The 18,194-nt window shown below is 39.4% G+C and overlaps 1 protein-coding gene across 1 annotated transcript in view; it reads right to left on the reverse strand.

Moving 5' to 3' along the window:
• The window catches only part of MFSD6 (major facilitator superfamily domain containing 6), a 46,703-nt gene that overhangs the window by 24,071 nt on the left and 4,438 nt on the right, over window positions 1–18,194 (reverse strand). The window contains exon 2 of the mRNA XM_075000683.1: window positions 4,348–5,911. Coding sequence (XP_074856784.1) covers window positions 4,348–5,858 — 1,511 coding nt within the window. The 5' untranslated portion in view covers window positions 5,859–5,911. The remainder of the gene's footprint in view (window positions 1–4,347; window positions 5,912–18,194) is intronic.

Genomic DNA, 18,194 nt, shown 5'->3' on the forward strand with positions numbered 1-18,194 from the left:
ATCAGGTAAAGTAAACTTAAAATAAAGCAATCTTATCAGTGTGTGTATAAAACAATGCAAAGAGGAACATACACAACCATTCGCTTCTTGCCACTGCCAGGTAGTTTTCACTTTTTGTGAGGGACTTTTCTATTGCATTAAAAAGCCTACATTATTTTGCGGAATTCAAAGAGATAGTGGAGAAAGACAGCATCTGAGGCAGTGTGTCAGTCACTACAACTAAAATATAAATAGATAATTTTAAAATATGAAAAGGTAAGACCAACAATAACTATGTATTCGTTGTTTTAGCTGTGGTTACAGGGGGACGTGCTAAACTAGCTACTGTTAATATCTGAGCAATTTAGGTTGAGTGCAGTAGACTCAGCCCAATATCCATCTAAGTTTGAAAAAGACAGAATTACTTTTTAAAAAAGTAATTCTCCTTTACATGGAAAAGGCACGAGAACAGCATGAAGGCCAATACCCCCATCTTCTTCCATTTTATCCTCCTACTTTCACAATCCTGCCATTTCTTCTTTCACACATGAAATAAAGAGGGTTTGATACTATAATCGAGAACAATTTGAAAACTCCAGGAAATGGAAGTGACTTAATGTAGCCCTATGACACACTGTTCTGACTCCCCTGCTTGTGAAGCTACAGGCCACGGGTTGGCAACCTGCAGCTCCAGAGCTGCATGCGGCTCTTTAAAGAGCCCCTTGTGGCACTGGAGGCTGCCACTGCTTTAACTGAATTTATTTTTTTTTTTGTTTTGTTTAAGCGGTGGCAGCCTCCAGAGCTGCTGAGTAGTCAGCTGCAGCAGGGAGTCCTGCAGAAGTCAGCCAGCAGGGCAGGGGGCCCAGGGGAGAAAGCTGGCAGTGCAGGGGGCCCTGCAGAAGTCAGTAGGCCAGGAGGAGAAAGCCAGAAGGTCAGGGGCCACCCACTATGCTCACGGGGGAAACCTGCAGGAGAGCTTGGTGGGGATGGGGTTAAGCCTGCTGGAGCGGCACAGAGAAAGAGGCGGCGGGGGATGCAGCACGGGGGAGGTGGTGGCAGCCATGAAAGAGAGCTACACTCGTGCTCTGAGGCAGGTTAAATCTGGATATTGGGGGGGGTAGTTTGGGGCTGAAGGGGTTAAACCTGGGGTGGATTTGTGGGATGAGGGGTAAAGCTTGGGGATGGGGATAAATAATTGTGTGCGCTGTTCTTAAAACTAGGGGTGGCAAAAAGCATGGTTTGACATTTTTTATATATTTATTAAGGACTGTCTCATATTCACATGCACTGCGGCTCCTGAAGTATTGATTTTGTAACAGAATTGGAAAAAATGGCTCATCTCACTATTTCAGTTGCAAACCCTGTTTTAGCCCTTCCTTCCCTGTATGTGACTTTACAGGCTTCAGGATCCTTATTCTTCCTTTTTTACTGTAACTCCTAATCACAGGGGAGCGCTGTAAAATAAAGCTTTACTAAAATAAAGTTTATTAAAAGTAAACTAACTCATTGATATGAAGGTTGGGAACATCAAAGGTTAATCAAAAAAAGAGTCTTGTTTTAAAGGTATTGTAGCCAGTCAGGAGGGATGGAACTGCAGGAAGTTTTGGATATATGATCTGTATTTCAAAACTGGCAGTCTCTGGTTCAGTAACACATCCATCTCGTCATACACCGATTTAAAATAAGTTTGACTATCACCTGCTAATGACGGTTCTTTCCATGATTATTACACATTTCTCAATGTCACTGTGACCCTCAAAGAAAATTATGCATTTAACATAAGCACATCCCAGATCCAGGTTATCTCCACAATTACAGAATATTATCATCTCTTGTTCATGGATATAATTATCATCTCTTGTTCATGTATGTACTTTAAAAATAAATATATAAATCTAATTTACAGGGCTTGAGCTCCGTGAAGGGATACTTTCTCGCAACAGCAGGTGCCACATACGTATATATTACCTGGGCCACGCTGTTACCAATACATGCAATACACAGAATTTAGCTGTAGACTGTCAAACAGAACTTCGTTTCTTAAATAATCCTTAAATTTATCCTTTTATTTAAAAAGAAAGCTTCCCTTTCTATGATTGTTCTTTTCGCTTGTCTTTTCCATCCAAATGGATCTCGATCCAGAGTCATGAATATACTACTTCCAAATATCTGGCACAAGACCTCTTGTTGAAACAAACATAGTGCCTCTTAATTGCAAGCATTATTTGTGGGTTTTTTCCAAGAGAAACTGTACGTGCAGAGGAGAAATACGTATCTTTTTAGACTGCAATCCATCTGACAACTGTCACGTAACATAAAACTAATATTCCAAATACTTCACACGAGAGAAGGAAAGCAAATGTAGTATGCCCAACAGACATTTCCAAGCTGCAGGTATGGAGACCTCGAGGTTTCAGCATGGTCTATGAGCTGAACATAAAAAGTATCTTTTGCTATTAAATTACACTCTTACTTTTCCTTTGCCTTCAATAGTGTAAGCAAATTTTGTTGAACAAATTAGGTTTAAAATTTCAACTTATGAAAGCAATATAGTCTTATTAAGCAACCTACTTAGCTGGAAGAATGATATGAAAATGCAACAAGAGCTTCACCAATAATGACAAGCAAAAGGGAAGGGAGAGAATATTTCATGATAAGCACAGAAAAGCTTATGCTGGTTTCCTTAAAATAATGGAACTAAATTAACTATAAGCCTAAAAACTCTATTTGGTAAAAAATCTGATATCCCAAGTGCCTGGCACCATGACCTGACAGCTCCCTTGAAATACCCTTGGGTGAGGTCAAGAGATGCAACTAGTGGGATCAACTCACCAACAACAGACAGGACACAGAAAAAACACTTGGGCCATGTCTACACTACACTTTTCAGGAGGGGCATGGTAATGAGCCACAATTGGCAGATGCCAATGAGGCACTGCCATGAATATGCATTGCCTCATTACCATATTGCCAGCTGCACGCAGTTCGAAAGTGCCACTTTCGAATCGCGCGCCGCCTGTGTAGACGGGGGCCTTTCAAAAGGACCCTCCCAGAATTTGAAAGCCCCTTCTTCCTAAAACCAATTATCCATGAGCAGTGCACGATTCAAAAATCAGCACTTTTGAACGGCATGCGGCTGACATTATGGTAAGGAGGCACTGCATATTCAGGGCAGTGCCTCTTTAGCATTTGTCGATATGGCTTGTTACCATGCCCCTTGCGAAAGGAAGGGGCTAGTGTAGACATAGCCCAGTTGAAATTGCACTGACATCTACAACACATAACAAATCCTCATGTGTGTTAGAAGAGGGCACGGGAATAAGACTATATATACAGTTATGTGAAAATGCAAAATGTCTTTGTTTAGGGGGATCACCATGATGTATGTCAATTTTTGTATGCAAGATAAACAAACCCTTTATAGATTACTGTTCAAACACATAATGGAATTTTTAACCAAAATCATCTGAAATTACTTTAAACTGCCAAATATCACTAACGTGCTGAGAATACATTTGGGGTGTTTGGAGTAATCATATTAATGTTCAACTTGTGTATTAAAATTACAAGTCAGTCACATGTCTTAGTATATGAGAGTGAGAACACGTATCTTTGAAATAAAGGGCAAGAGTGGTTTGGAGAACTGTTGTGTACCTGTTCATAGCCACAATAAACAGGATCTGCAATTCACAGACTGCAATCTGGTTCAATTCTCCAGAGGATACGTTCGAGGTATTTCCATGTTTTTGTAATATGGAGTTATAGCACTGGACTATATTACAGAGTCACTGTGCCATATTAGGAATTTGAAAGGGAAAGGATATTAAAAATAAGACTGGTTAGAAAAAATTCCTAGTAAACTTTCACCAGTTTTTAGCACTTTTTCAGCACTGAACGTTTGCTATAGGGATCTTTTTCTGTTACCTCTTCTGTTTTGATTATACTAGGCAAGGTTAGAGTCCAGTGTATCAGAAACTATACTATTTCTGGGTGTACAGTGTTCCAGCACCAACAAAATGTCACTCCCTGACATGCTGCTAGGGACAGTGGTCACAAAATATTCACATCTTCACTGATGGGGCTCTTCAACAGTTCAAAGACAAGTGAGGCAGCCTGAATGCCCTGCTTATCTGCAAGATAGGGATAGGGTGCCCGCTCCAGACAGAACCACTCTTGGTCTAGCTCAGCCAAGAAGCGTACAACTTATAAGAAGTCTCATTTTCAAGCTTTGCAAATATAGTCAAAAAGCAGATTAAAAGGAAGAGACACTTTAAAATAGAGAAACATGAAGCTAACAACCTAATACTCTAAACATTTAGCTCCAACACCACAGGCAGAGTTCTTCAGAGATTATTGTTGTTTGCTTACCTGATGTGACCAATCAGTTCAATCAACTTGTGGCTAAAGAAGTAGGCAGTCAGCTCAGACACATGGCTCAAGACAGAACAGACGCCAAAGAGGGTGGTAGTGCCATTCAGGTCTTCCAAGTGCCAGTAGAGAAATGTGAATACAAACCCATACCCAAACCCCATAAACCAAGCCACAAACAGCACAGACCCATACTGTATGCTGCAAAGGAGCTTTATCAGTTCCCAAAAACTGAATGACTGAGTCTGGCTTATGCTGCTGGGGGTATCGTCAGAAGATTCAGTGGAGACATTTCCATCCACTTGTGGGATCTCTACCTCCTTCCTCTTGTTTTCATCTTCTTTGTAGTGGTTATAATGGAATCGGAACTGGGTGGCCACAATAAACGCCACTGACATTAGTACACCAAACACTATGAAAACAATCCTGTAGTTCTTGTATTCAGGAGCTTTACACCCCAGACCTTCAATGATAACCTCGATACGGGTATAGTCTATACCAATGCCCACCGATAGCATGGCCAGTCCCCACCCCAGGGAACCCCACATGCGCTGCAAGCCATAGCGATCCCTGTGTTTGCCAAGGTACTGGAGAGTCACGGTGTCCACAATGGTAACAGAGGAGGCACTGAAAAACTCTCCTATAATGACAACCAAGAGAATGAGTAGAAAGATAGCTTCTACTTCTTGATTATCATAAACCAGCATGACGTGGTCAAAAGACACTGGCTTCGTGGTGACGAGAGGTGGCACCGTAGGGTGGGTCATATTTCCTGGGGAAGTGGTGGTATTCCTTGAAATAAAATTTGTATTGTTGTTATCCAACGCAAGGTCTCCATCTCTGGTCCCAGCAGAAAATGAAAACGATTCCAAAGGTGGAGGACTGTTAGCTGACAGGCTCCGTTTCCCACGACCTTTTTGGATTGTAGCACTAGCTGTAGTTAAGAGAGCAGACATGGAGGCATTTTGTGGCAGTGATGTTGAAAGGTGGCTGGCATTGGAGGGATGTGGTGGCGGTGGGACCTTTGGTACGCATCTTAAAGTAGCTGGTCTAACAAATCCAACACCCAGGTTAAATAAAATCCAACATAAAAGCGAAAAGAGGAGGACAACTTTCCCTTTTTTAAAGCGATCTGCCACGACTCCCCAGAAAGGAGCACTGCAGAATTCAATGAAGTACCTAATACCCACTAAAAGTCCACTCTGACTAGGTGACATGCCCAGCTGTTTGTAATACACAGGAAGCAATGGGTAAAGGGATCCATAGGCAGAATAAAAGAAAAAATAAAAGACCTTGGAGATCAGAAGATCATTGTTTATTTTGACACAGTGCCTTTCTAGCCAGTCTAGCTCCTCATCTGGGATAGTGGTGGTCTCAGTTGAAGGAGTCTCATTTTGGGGCTGAGGATCTTGCTCCTTGGAAATTCCATTGAAAGGATCAGCAAGCACATACTTTCTCTTCTGCTCTTCTTCATCATCAGTTAAAATGGCAACTTTATCATCGGCTGCCATAGTTCACCATGAGCGTCTGATACTCAGTGCTCTCCCCAGTGACTGCAGTGATCCTGTAGGGCAAAGGAAAAAAAGACTGCAGTTAGAGCACAACACAGAGACAGAGGTGCAATCCTGGAAGGTCAGGCACTATGGAATTTAGGAAAAAAAAAAAAAAAAGGAGAGAGAGAGGTTCAGACTTACAAGCCCTGCCCCATAAATACTGTGGGAACTGAGGCAAGAAAAACATGGTATTTAACCACCAATTCATTTTTGCTAGACAATAAGCGCAATTATGAAAACGTGGATTTAGTGATTGACACGGTCATGACTCATAGCAACCTATATTCCGGCATCAGTTCTGTAACTCATTGCAATAACTGTTCTTTACACTTGTTACAGGAGACACTTTCAAAGGCACACATCGAAACTAGAAATTGTGTGACATGTGCCTTATGCCTTAGAAATTTCCCCCTTCAAATCTTGGGCTTTCCTGAGAATCTAACTCCAATATTTATGTAAGCAGTGCTGTAACCATAGAACAGGGAATGAAGTGACTTAGGGAACAAGTGATGAGATACGGAGCTTTTCTTCACCAGACACATCCATTCCAGCCCTACACTTGCAACCTACACAAAATTATTTGAGCTCCCTCTGTGGTCTGATTTTCAGAAATGCTGATCACCTACAATTTCGGCTGAAGTTATTGGGAGTGTGGTTGTTCAGGACTTCTGGAAGAAAGAAAAATAAGGGCCCCTTAGTTCCTAATGGGCAAGTAGTTGCATCATAAAAATCATCCCACAATTAGGTTGTAAGCTTCAGTAGGTAGAGGAAAGGACTGAACAGACATGGGACTAAACTAATCTTTTATCCCGTCACATCAAGGCTCAGAAATACAGGAGGGATCGGGAGAAAATTTTTATGGTTCATTCTGTGGAGACACAGTGGACTTTAGGAAGGTCAGTCCTGTACCTTTTCACAAATAATTCATTTAAAAAACTTTAAAACCTCCAAAAATTAGATTTTGGTGTTAAGAACATCTTTCATAACCAAGGTGCTCATCAAAGATCTTACTAATGGAGTTAGTTTTTTGTAATTGTCCTTACTGGGAACAAAGCACTGCCCTCTTACAAAGAAGTGCAGTCTCTTCATTTTTGGCTACCAAGTTGGAGACACATTCCATTCATTTGAGGTTTTGTGGCATTAATATTTGTAAACTAAACCTGGAAGAAATTAGAATAGCAAATTATGTAAATATTTTATCCTAAATAAATATTTCAGTGCATGTTTCTGAGTAAGCCAAGACATGCCACAAAACAATTTAACATAAATATTTAATAGAGACACTCTTGCCTGAAGCATTGTATTTTTGTCTTTTCAATATGGATCAATTCACATTTCGAACCAAAAGTTTAATGACTACGTTTTAATTATAGAGATTTCAAGTTCTTTTGGGTTGCTGATAAACTGTTATACTGACATTTATTGGACGTCATAATACTTACGTTCTGAATTATACGTTTCTCCCGTGATTCCTTCTATATTTTCGAAGAAACTGAACTTCCTGGTTTCAAAAAGCTGCAAAGCCCACATAAGATTCCAGTCTCCTAATATTTTACAATCACACTGGAAAGCTTAGTTTTACTTGATTATAAATTCATTCTTGACTGAAATAAAAAGCGAGATTATCCTTTTAAATAATCTGATTATAGGTGGGAATTTTCTCCAAAACATCAAGGACAATAATGCCGCATCTACACTCGCAAGTTCTTTTGAAAGAAATTCTTCCAGAAGATCTCTTCAAGAAAAAAAAAAAAAAAAAAAGAATCTTTTGAAAGAGCACATCCACAAAAAAAAGCACACACACACACAAAAAAAATCAATCCTCTCAAGAGAGAGCGTCCACACAGCCCCCACTCCTGTGAAAGAACAGGCCAGGGATCAAAAAAAAAAAAAAAAAAAAAAAAAAATCAGGCACCATGTGGACTGCTGTTTTGAAAAAAGACACACACACACACACACACACACACACACACACACGGTGTCTACACACTTTTTCGGAGAGAATCTTTCAGAAAAAGGTGCTCTTCTTCATCTGGGAGAGGAAAAGGGCTGCCAGAAAAAGTGATGTTTTCTTTCAATTTCAGATCAAAATAGCACATTTTGCGTGTAGACGCTCCACAGGTTCTTTCAGAAAAGGCACGGTTTTTTCGAAAGAACTTGCTAGTGTAGATGCAGCCTAACTGAAACGGGATGAAGTCTAAAAGGTTTCTTTTTAACCCAATAGTACTCATTAGTCTTTTTCTATTTAAGTTCTGTTCCATATTAAACTAATGTGTACTAGGAGTTTTAAAAATAACTATAAAGATGTAGACAGCCTGTCAGATGAATTAACAGGAGCACTGGATGATCAAGATGCTAAAGGAGTGCTCAAGCAAAATAAGGCCATTTTGGAGAAACTTAATTATTTACTATCAAAACAAAAAGGCAGTCAAGTAGCACTTTAAAAGGTTAACAAAATAATTTATTAGGTGAGCTTTCATGGGTCTGACTACTTGACTGCTTTTTAGTTTTGATAGTAAACAGACTAGCACGGCTCCCTCTCTGTTAATTATTTACATTGGTCTTCACTGATGAGGCTGTAAGGGAGTTTCCCACACCTGACACATTCTTTTTGGGTGACAAATCTGGAAAAAATTGGAAAATTAAACAGAAATATGGCACCAGGACACAAGTATTCACCCAAGAGTTCTGAAGGAACTCAATTATAAAATAGCAGAACTACTGAATGTGATCTGTAAACTATCATTTAAATCATCTTATTTAACAGATGACTGGACGATAGATAATCTCGTGTGATTTTTAAAAAAGGCTTGAGAGGCAATCCGGGCACTTACAGGCTGATAAGCCTAACTTCACAACCAGGCATACTGATTTAACCTATAGTAATGAACAGAATTATCACACATACAGATGAATTCAATTTACTAGGGGAGAGTCAACATGGCTTCTATACATGGAAAATAATTCCAGTATACCGGAGTTCTTTGAGAGGGTCAACAAACATATGGACAAGGATGGCATATTAGATATCATGTATTTGTACCTTCAGAAATCCTTTAACAAGGTCCCTCAACAAAGACTCTTAAGCAAAGTAAACTTTCATGGGTTAAGAGGCAAAGTCCTCTCATGGATCCATAACTGGTTAAAAGACAAGAAACAAATTGTAGGGACAAATGCTCAGTTTCAGAATGGAGTCAGGCACAAATATTGAGGTCCCCAAGGTATCTGTACTGCGATCAGTACATATATGCCATACCTGATGTGGAAAAGGAGGTAAACTATGAGGCGGCAAAATTTGTAGAGATGACAAAAAATTAGTCAACATAGCTTAATCCAAAGCAGACTGCAAGTATTTCACAAAACTGGGCTAGTGCACAACAAACTAGCAGATGAATGTCAATGTTGATAAATTCAAAGTAATGCACAATGGAAAACTTAATCCCAACTACACATATAAAATGATGGGGTATATATTAACTGTTTACTACTCGAGAGAGATCTTGGAGTCATTGTGGATATTCTCTGTAAAAACAAACAGTTCCATGTGCACAGTAGTCAAAAAAAGCTCAAAGAACGCCAGGAACCATTCTGAAAGTGACAGATAAGACAGTAGTTATGAAGCCATTATCTAAATCCATGGTATGCCCATACCTTGCGTATATATATATATTAGAAATGGAAATGATACAGAGAAGGGCAACAAAAATGGCAAAGGCAACAAAAATTAGGTGTATGGAACAGCTTACACATGAAGACATTTAAAAGACTGGGACTTTTCATCTTAGACAAGAGATGGCTAAGGCAGGGGATAAGCTAGAAGTCTATAAAATATTGACTGCTGTGACAAAAGTGAACAAGGAAATGTTACTTACCTCTTCAGATAACAAACAAACCTGGGGTCACTCAATGAAATCAACAGGCAGCATGTTTAAAACAAACAAATACTTCTTCATGCAACAAACCCCCGTCAGCCAGCAGGATTCATTGAAATGAGATGAATGTCAAAATTAAAATGGGGTTCAAGAAAGAATGAGGAAAGTTCACAGGAGAAGGCCATCAATGGCTATTAGGCAAGATGGTCGTGAATGCAAACCCATTCTCTGGCTGTCCTTAAGGCTCTGACTGCCAGATGCTGGGACTGGACTGCAAGCAATGCATCACTTGAGTATTGCCCTATTTTATTCATTCCCTCTGAAGCAGCTGGCATTGGCTTCTGTTGGAAGATGGGATATTGAGCTAGATGGAGCATTGGTCTGACCCAGGATGTCATTCTTGTGGACTGAGCAATGAATAGCTCTAAGAACACTGTCCCAGTAATATAATGTAACATTTAGTCTGGCAAGCTCTACCCTCTCTCTAGACTCCAATACTACAGCTTTTATCTGCAGGCATTTTTATTACAAAGTCATTTGTGACAATCTGCGATTCTTAAACAAGTTCATTTTTGCTGGTTCTGGCGATTTTATCATGAATGTTGCAAAACTTGGATTTTTTCCTCACAACCCCAGCTGATGATAATTACCACTCAAAATCATTTTGTAAAAAAAAAAAAAAAAAAAAAGGGAAGCTTTGGCCCTCCTGGTTTAAAACAAGAGCCCTAGGCTTTAAAACAAGAAAAAAAAAAGAACAAAAACTTTGCAAAGATTCATATTTTTAAATCAATGTCACGATTTTGGGAGGGGGGTCAATCTTGATCTATAAACGTGTGAAGCTGGCAGTACTTGTGTGAAGTTGGCAGCGCTTACACTGGATTTTTAATTAACTGATGGACATTGCTGGCAAATTAAAAAAAAAAAAAAACAGTTGTTTTCTTGCTCCTATATGCTAACATCACAAGATACTTGCTTCAAACCTATTTTTGTATTGTACATTAGGTCTGGTAGATTAAAAACCATTCGTAATCAATTTCAAACTACTTAAAATGACTGTGGCAAGTTCTTTTGCACATTCACAGTCAATTTTTTTTATTATTATTGCTCACACGAAACCAATTCTGTTGGTCACCAGGTCAGAGTTGCATTTCAGTCCTTTCATTTTTTTACGCCTCCCTTGAGTCTGTAACTCAAGGGTAGGCAGATTCCTACACACATGTGGAACCCGACTGACATCAATAGAAGTCAGTTGCAGGACCACTGCCTTATTATCTAGCCTCATAGTAACCTTATGAGACTATATGCATCTACCTGCTCATCTAATTCTAGCTGCGAGGAGTTATTTTGTCAGAGTTTGGTTTCTCTCTGTTATAGACAAGTTCTCTTTTACACGGCAAGATCAAGTGGCAAAATATTTTGCAGTTTGACACCAGCACTTGTTAGGTTAGATAAGCCATCCTGATGCAGAGAAGCCAAAATAACCTTGATTAGAAACAGAAAGACGCACATTGTATTGCCAATTCTAGGTACATGGGTTCAAAACTTTCTGATCTAGTACAAAAAGGAGGTGGCTGGCAACATACAAGAAATTTTTAAACACAACAAACAATTCTTATGTTTTACTTTCAATTCCCTTTTCCAATTTAAATAATCTTAGATTTAAGTTTTCTACAGTATGTTAATTTTATTAAGTTTATGGATGACTAATATAATTGATTAGTAATGTATTAAAATTGGTCATTATTGTTATTTAACAATACGAAGCTATTGTTTCTTTTCTCCACAAATTTTTACATTTGCCATTGTATCCATTTTCCTCTAAAGTAGTTTAGTATGTGTATTGCAATAGAAATACTTTTATTTTCACTATAGTTTATCCAGCAACTTCTTAGTGTCATGGGAAAATATTTAATTAAGCAAATTTTAAAGTATACATTTCAGTGAATGCCATTATACTCTCCACTAATGGGACACAGTATCTATACTAACCGAAATTTCATAGGATTCCTTTTCAAGTTTTGAGCAGAGTCAGTTTTTTCGACGGAGTATTAATTACAAAAAAAAAAAAAAGGGGGGGGGGCGGATGAAAATGAGCAAACAAATAGGTTCATTGGAATTTCCAACCGGAGTTCCAAACCTGGCTTTCTAACGTCTAATAAAAAGGTAACAGCCTGATCATTGGGCAGCTCTACAGTGAAAACAAAATAAGTACTGTCTCAGCAAAAACATTCCTAAGTTATAGATGCTCTGAAGTGGGAGGAACAGCCTGTACTTTCCCCATTCCATGGTTAAATTGACTACAACATCACTATTGCAATTTTACAAACATTACTACTTTGCAACTGTAACCCACACACCTTTGTGTAGTTAACTGTCCCATGCAGTGGTACCCTAGAGCACTTCACAGACAAAACAAAAAAGCAGTCAAGTAGCACTTTAAAGACTAGCAAAATAATTTGGTGATGAGCTTTCGTGGGACAGACCCACTTCTTCAGACCATAGCCATATCAGAACATACTCATTATTTAAGGTGCAGAGAACCAAAATAGTAACCAAGGTGGACATAGAAAAAAAAAATTATCAAGGTGAGCAAATCAGAGAGTAGAGAGGTAGAAGGGGGGGGAAGAATTACATTAGGCCAAGTATGCAAACAAGGCCCTACAATGACCCAGAAAATTCCCATCCCGGTTCAAATCACGTGTTAATGTGTCGAATTTGAACATAAAAGAGAGTTCAGCAGCCTCTCTTTCAAAGAGTGTTGTGAAAATTCCTCTTCAGTAAGATGCAAACTTTTAAGTCATTAGCAGAATGGCCCTCTCCATTAAAATGCTGGCTGACCAGTTTGTGGATCAGGAGTGTTTTTATGTCTGTTTTGTGCCCATTAACTCTTTGTCTAAGAGAGTTAGAAGTCTGTCCAATATACAAAGCATCTAGGCATTGTTGGCACATGATGGCATATATGATGCCCCCTGCCTTCTGCCCCTCTGCTCTCTGATTTGTTCACCTTGATTTTTCTGATTTGTCCACCTTGATTACTTACGATTTTTGGTTCTCTGTGCCTTAAATATTGAGCCTGGTCTGGTATGGCTACAGTCTGAAGAAGTGGGTCTGTCCCACGAAAGCTCACCTAATAAATTATTTTGTTAGTCTTTGAAGTGCTACTTGACTGCTTTTTTGTTTTGATAGTATATAGACTAGCATGGCTTTCTCTCTGTTACTATTCACAGAGGAAGAGTAAGTTTCCTATATAGCCTAAGCTAAGAGTCAACTGGCCTTTAGCTCAAGCTGTAGACGTGCCTGCATTAAGCTCCAGCAGTCCCTGGTTTGAGCCAGCAGTTACACAAGTTTTTCCAAATCCACAATATTGTAGTTCGGAGGGACAACATGTGGATCAGCCTGAACAAACTACAAATGTTGGTAGCCAGGGACAAGCAAGTTGAGGATATCCAGACTAGAGCCCTTAAAAATGTACTATCTAACATGAGTTAATCGGCAGCCAAGAAATCCTACAAAAGACAAAATTTTAGAACATGGTGATGGGAGTGTGGGGTTTTAGCCACCACCTACTGAACACAGAGTTCTGATCTCATCCTAGAAATAACAGACAAGTTCTGAAGGCTTCTTTTACCAACTTACCCAACGATTTATCCAGGTCCCCAGCATCTGAACACCTCTCAGACATAAAGTATCATAACAACACCTCTCAGTTATGAGTTATTAGTCTTCCCATATTACAGCTGCAGAAAGAGGAAGCCACCTGCCCAAAAATCACACAGGAAGTCTGTGGCTGTTCCAAGAACAGATGCATAGACTCCGTCTATGAGACCATCCTTCCTCTGAGACTACTTACGTAAGTGTATATTGGCTTCCTTTTAACTACAAACCTGTCCTTCCCTTCTCTTTTGTAACTGGGTATTGTTGCTCTTTAGTTAAGGAGTAGCGATCATTCATTCGGGAAAAAAAAACTTTGAAAAAAGAAATGATTCCTTCTGTTATAAGTCTATTTCTTTTCTTCCACTTCTGTTGTATTTATTTGGGTTTTATTTCAAAAATTCGAATCTATAACCATTTTACTCCTATTACAAAGGATTTTTCAACAAAAAATATTGAATCATCATAAGGATCATATATATAGCCTAAATAATGATCCTTCTACAATAACTGTTACACACGAAGAAAAATGAAGCAACCTTTTGCTCTGAAAAACAAATACAGCTAAATTGGGCACCTGGTGCCAGCTCTAATTTCTAACATTACCCTCTAGAGACAATCCCAGAGACTTGTTATAACCAACTTGGCTGGCAGCAGCCAGCTGTAACTAGATGTCTTATGTGGATTATTTTAATATTTGACATTAAAGAATGAGTTTTCAATAACCGGATTAAGATACGTTTATAAAAAAATCTTTAAAAGAGAAAACAATCTGATTTGTTCCCAAAGCATCTAGAAAAATCACAGAAAACACATTTTTGATGCACTCCAATGTCTCCATACAAGTTAAGGTTTTAGTTGCTCTCTTCAAGGACCACAATCATTCAAGGAATTGGAAAATACAGAGCGTCAATCTATCCCAGGCAGCTCAACCTGGAAAGAATCAAGTACATCAAAGCTCAATTCTCCCACTGCACTCACCCTGCCAAAAGCCTGAGAAAATGTGTGTGCTTTGCAGCATGTGCAGAAGTCAAGCAATCAATCAAAAGGGAGCAAATGCAAATTTGAAGGGCAGCCTTCATAGAGAAGTCCAATCAACAGCCCCATCTCATTTAAATCAAGCGTCTCCACACATCACAAATGCACCAATACAGCACAGACACAGCAGCAGCTGGCCAGGGAGGCTGATCACAGGCCACTAGGGAAGGGGCTACACTTCAGTTAAACATTTGCAGCTGGCCCATGTCCGCTGGCTCAGACTTGCCATTATAAAACTGCAGCATAGACATTCAGGTTTAGCCTGGAGCCCAGAATCTGAGACCCTCCTGTCCTTGCAGGATTCCCAGGACCTACTCCAAGCAAAAATGTCTACGCTGTAATTTCAAAAGTACTGTGAGCCTGGGTCAGCTGACATGGACCAGCTGACAGACTAACTGCAGTGCAGACACACCCTTAAGGTTTTATAGGCCAAAACTTGCATCTTACATTCCATCTAGAAACCAATAAGCAACAAAGTTTGATAACTTAGGTGAACTGCTAATACTATGTAAGTCCTTGACTTTAACAAGAAAATGAGTGTACTTGAAAATAAAAAGCAATATAATTCTAGAGAGCCTCAAAATAAGCATATTAATTGCAAATGCTATAATTTATTACATACTTAACTGACAAATTCCTTCTGTAAATGGAGTATCTTCAACAGCAGTGTGCACAAAATGATACCTGTGTAGCTCTGAAAACTAAAATCTGAGACTAAAGCACCCAAAACAGGAAGCATTAACCAATGCCTTCAAACCAGTTTCAGCAAGGCTTTCCACGTCAAATTATTAACATGGCATCAAGCTCCCATTTAACCCTCTCGGATTTTCATTAAACTTGGCCAATAAAAGAGGTCCGCAATAAAAGAGAAATTTCACAAGAAACTTTCTATTAGCAGATTTACGTATTCAGTTACTCCTTCCTCAAAATAAACTAAAAAAAACCTTCACATCAGTATCTTGCTGATTACTGTTTCATTTAGAAATACCCCAGTACCATAGTGGAGGAGCCATCTGCATCAGTGCTTGCAAGTTTTGCACTTCTATCTTAACGGATACTAAATATTCACTGCTAGCCATCAGAACCAATAAAACAATGCATGAACCTACGTTAGGCATTCAGAACTGGTATTTCTAGTGTTGAGCTATAGAGGTAAAAGTATATGGACTTGGCTACACTCAGCAGAGATCAATGCTGCCACAGTCCATCTGCTGGAGTTTGATTTAGCACATCTGGTAGGAATGCACTAAATCAAATTCAGATGGTGCCCCTGTTGCTGCCAGCACTCCTGCTCCTTGCAAGGAGTAAGAAAAATCGACTGGAGCAAACACTCCTGTTGACCTCCAGCAGGGGAGACCACAAGGAAGTGCAAATTAACATAGGTCGCCTCTAGCCACATAATTAACATAGTTGGAGTTGTGTATCTTAATTTGATCTTCCCTACTACCGTAGGCCTGGCCTATAAGCTAACTTCCCTTCACAAAATCCTGACCAGACAATCTGTTTCAAACAATGGGTGAAGGAAAGAACATTAGCAAATGCAGAGTTATGGACTAAAGTGTGCAGTTGCAAAGTCATTTGGTCAGGGAATTAAATGAAGCATGAGGCAGAAGTCGGATTCCTTCTAAGCAAAAGAGCTAGAGGAGCATTGTTAGGGTACAAACTGGTGAGTGCAAGCGTGATGCTAGCACGATTCGAGGCAAAACCGTTCAACATCTCGGTCATTCAGGTGCATGCACTGATTTCGGACAGTACGGAAGAAGAGATTGAGATATTCTATAAAGACTTAGCAAAGACTCTGGAAGAGATACAGAACAGAGATGTGTTGATCATCGGAGGAGATTGGAACGTGAATGTCAGAACAGATAACAAAGGTTGGGAGAGAGTCATGGGAAGGTTCGGATATGGAGAAAGAAAGAAACAAGGTGAGAAACTATTAGAATTTGCTATGGAGCACAAGATGATGATCTGCAACACGAGATGCCAGTAAAGGACTGTAGGAGGTGGACATGGCAATTGAATGATGGGAAGTCCAAGAACATGATAGATATGATCTTGAAAACAAGAAGATAGGTAACATCAATCCGTACAGCATGGCCAAACTTTCCAAGGAATGGATATAGACGTGGACCACAGTCTAGTGATCGTAAATATCAAGATGAAACTCAAGAGAAAGTATAAGACACAGTTTAAGGACCTGGCAAAGCTAGGCGAGGAAGAAATAGGGAATATGTACAGAGCAGCACTCGAAGAGATGATTAGGAATGCGGGCACAGAGAAAGACCTAGATAAAACAGTCAAAGGAATAACCACGGCGATAGAAGAGACAATTGAGCAGACTGTTCCAGAAGAAGAGCTCAGTAAGAAGTAGATTACGCAGGAGACACAGAAGTTGGTCCAAAAGAAGAAAGTATTGAAGATCAGAAGGGATGTTTCTGAGAGGGCAGAACAATGATATAGAATGAATTGCAACTAGGTAAGGAAAGTGGCCAGAAAGGAAAGAAGGGAAGGCACTTACAGAATGGACAAGATCCACGCTAGTGGCAGTATACAAGAAAGGAAGTGCATTGGAGTGCAAGAACAACAGAATGATTGCCCTAACAAGTAATCTAGGCAAGGTGCTTATGATAATACTGATGGAGAGACTGAAATTGAGTTAGGGCATCTAGCAGACAAGCAAGCGGGATTCAGGAAAGATAGAAGTAACATACAGCAAATATTGGTACTAAGACTGATAGCAGAGAAAGCTTGACAAAAGAACATCGACAATTGCGTAATTCATTTTTCAGAAGGCATATGACAGTATAGATCAGAAAGTGATTTTGGCGGTTTTGGAGTCGTGCAGAGTGGATTGCAGACTGATACAGTTGTTGGAAGATATCAATGACAATGATGAAGCAGTGGTGAGAACGTGCGGAGAGATGGGAAGTTGGTTTAGAACAAGTAGAGGTGTGAAAAAAAGATATCCAATATCGCGGAGTATCATCATCATGCACCTAGAGAGAACAATGGACAAGATCAAGGAAGAAGTAGAACGGATATCTGTGGAGGTGATGAAAAACAACAACTTGAGGTTCATGGATAATATAGTTATTATTGAAGATGAAGAGAAGCAAGAGAGAATGGTGCACGTGCTAAACGAGGAAGGGAAATGGTACACACTGATTATGAACAATGATAAAACAAAAACAATAGTATTTGGAGATAAGGAAATAGGAAAGAAGATCAGTGTAGATGGGATCAAACGAGAGAATGTAGAACAGTTCACATATCTGGGAAGCAATATAATGTATCATCTAGACAGTAAGAAAGAAATCGTGACTAGAATAATGAAAGCAAGAGCGAGTTTGAAGGAGCGGGATAAGATCCGGAAAAGCAAAGCAATTAGCTTAGGAACAAAGCTGAGAGTTTTAAAAACGTGTGTATTCAGCAACATGTTGTATGGATATGAGACATGGGTGATAACAAAAGATTCAAAGAGAAGGATATCAGCATTTGAGAGGCGTTGTTATAAAAGATCCCAAGAATAGGATGGAGGCAGAAGGTCACCAGCAAGGAATTATATATAGGAAGATACAACTGAAAGAGAACCTACTGCAGAAGGTTATACAACGGAAGCTACAGCTATTTGGGCATTTCTGTAGAATGAACAATGAATGAAAAAACAAGACCCGGTATTTGGCATAATGGACAGTTTGAATAGGAGAGGCAGACCACATAGAGAATGGGCAGA

Source organism: Carettochelys insculpta, chromosome 8, assembly GCF_033958435.1.
Source record: "Carettochelys insculpta isolate YL-2023 chromosome 8, ASM3395843v1, whole genome shotgun sequence".
NCBI lineage: Eukaryota > Metazoa > Chordata > Testudines > Carettochelyidae > Carettochelys > Carettochelys insculpta.